At 49.3% G+C, this 813-nt stretch overlaps 1 protein-coding gene across 1 annotated transcript in view; it reads left to right on the top strand.

Moving 5' to 3' along the window:
- PTGES3 (prostaglandin E synthase 3) overlaps positions 1-813 on the top strand; it is a gene marked incomplete at its 3' end in the record, with an annotated part of 6224 nt that overhangs the window by 592 nt on the left and 4819 nt on the right. The window contains exon 2 of the mRNA XM_029085581.1: positions 77-150. Coding sequence (XP_028941414.1) covers positions 77-150 — 74 coding nt within the window. The remainder of the gene's footprint in view (positions 1-76; positions 151-813) is intronic.

Raw genomic sequence — 813 nt, 5'->3', positions numbered from 1 at the left:
GAACCATCTCTGGGAGCCTGTGTGTGCTCCATCGCTGGCTTCCGCGTGCTCTTGTCTCCTTGGAATCTCCGTGTAGGCAACGCCAACGAGCTGCCACTTCCGTCTCATCCCTCCCCTGTTCCAGTGTATCCTGCCTTACTGGTTTCAATGGTAAGTCCTGACTCAAGCACTTCACAGGTGGCCAGAGGAAGATTTTCCTTCCTTCCTTTCTCCTCTGGGGAGGAGGAAAGATGTGAAATACAGATAGAAAGAATGAGAGGCAACTCCAGCAGAGCTTTAATCACAGAATCCCAGACTGGTTTGGGTTGGAAGGGACCTCAAAGCTCATCCAGTTCCAACCCCCCTGCCAGCAGCAGGGACACCTTCCACTAGACCAGGTTGCTCAAAGCCTCATCCAGCCTGGCCAAGAACACTTCCAGGGAGGGGGCATCCACAGTGGGCACGTTCAGAGGGGTAAGTACCAAATACCTGGGGAAGCAGCGTGTGTTCAGTGTTAAAAACATGTTAGTGTTAGAAGTTCAGTGTTAGAAACATGAATTATTACATTCTAGTAAATTCTTTTGGTCTTTTTCCTGCCTCTCTGTAGTTTGAATGTGTGTGAATTTTCTTCAGCTCTAGGACAGTTCAATAAGGTTTTTCCAAGTGCTGTGAACAGGGCTCTTGGTGCCTCAAAATCCCTGATCTTGGCAGAGATGCTGTTGTCACGGCCAAACCAAGATGAGAAGAGGCTGAGGAATGTGTGCAGCTCCCTGGGAAGGTCGGAGATGTCTCCATTGACATTGAAAATGTTTGCAGAGTGCTGGTGCTGTTCAG

The sequence above is a fragment of the Antrostomus carolinensis genome, unplaced genomic scaffold, assembly GCF_000700745.2.
Source record: "Antrostomus carolinensis isolate BGI_N321 unplaced genomic scaffold, ASM70074v2 scaffold35216, whole genome shotgun sequence".
In the NCBI taxonomy this organism is placed as follows: domain Eukaryota; kingdom Metazoa; phylum Chordata; class Aves; order Caprimulgiformes; family Caprimulgidae; genus Antrostomus; species Antrostomus carolinensis.
Note: the sequence above shows the minus strand (reverse complement) of the source record. Positions and strands in the feature narration are given on the sequence as shown.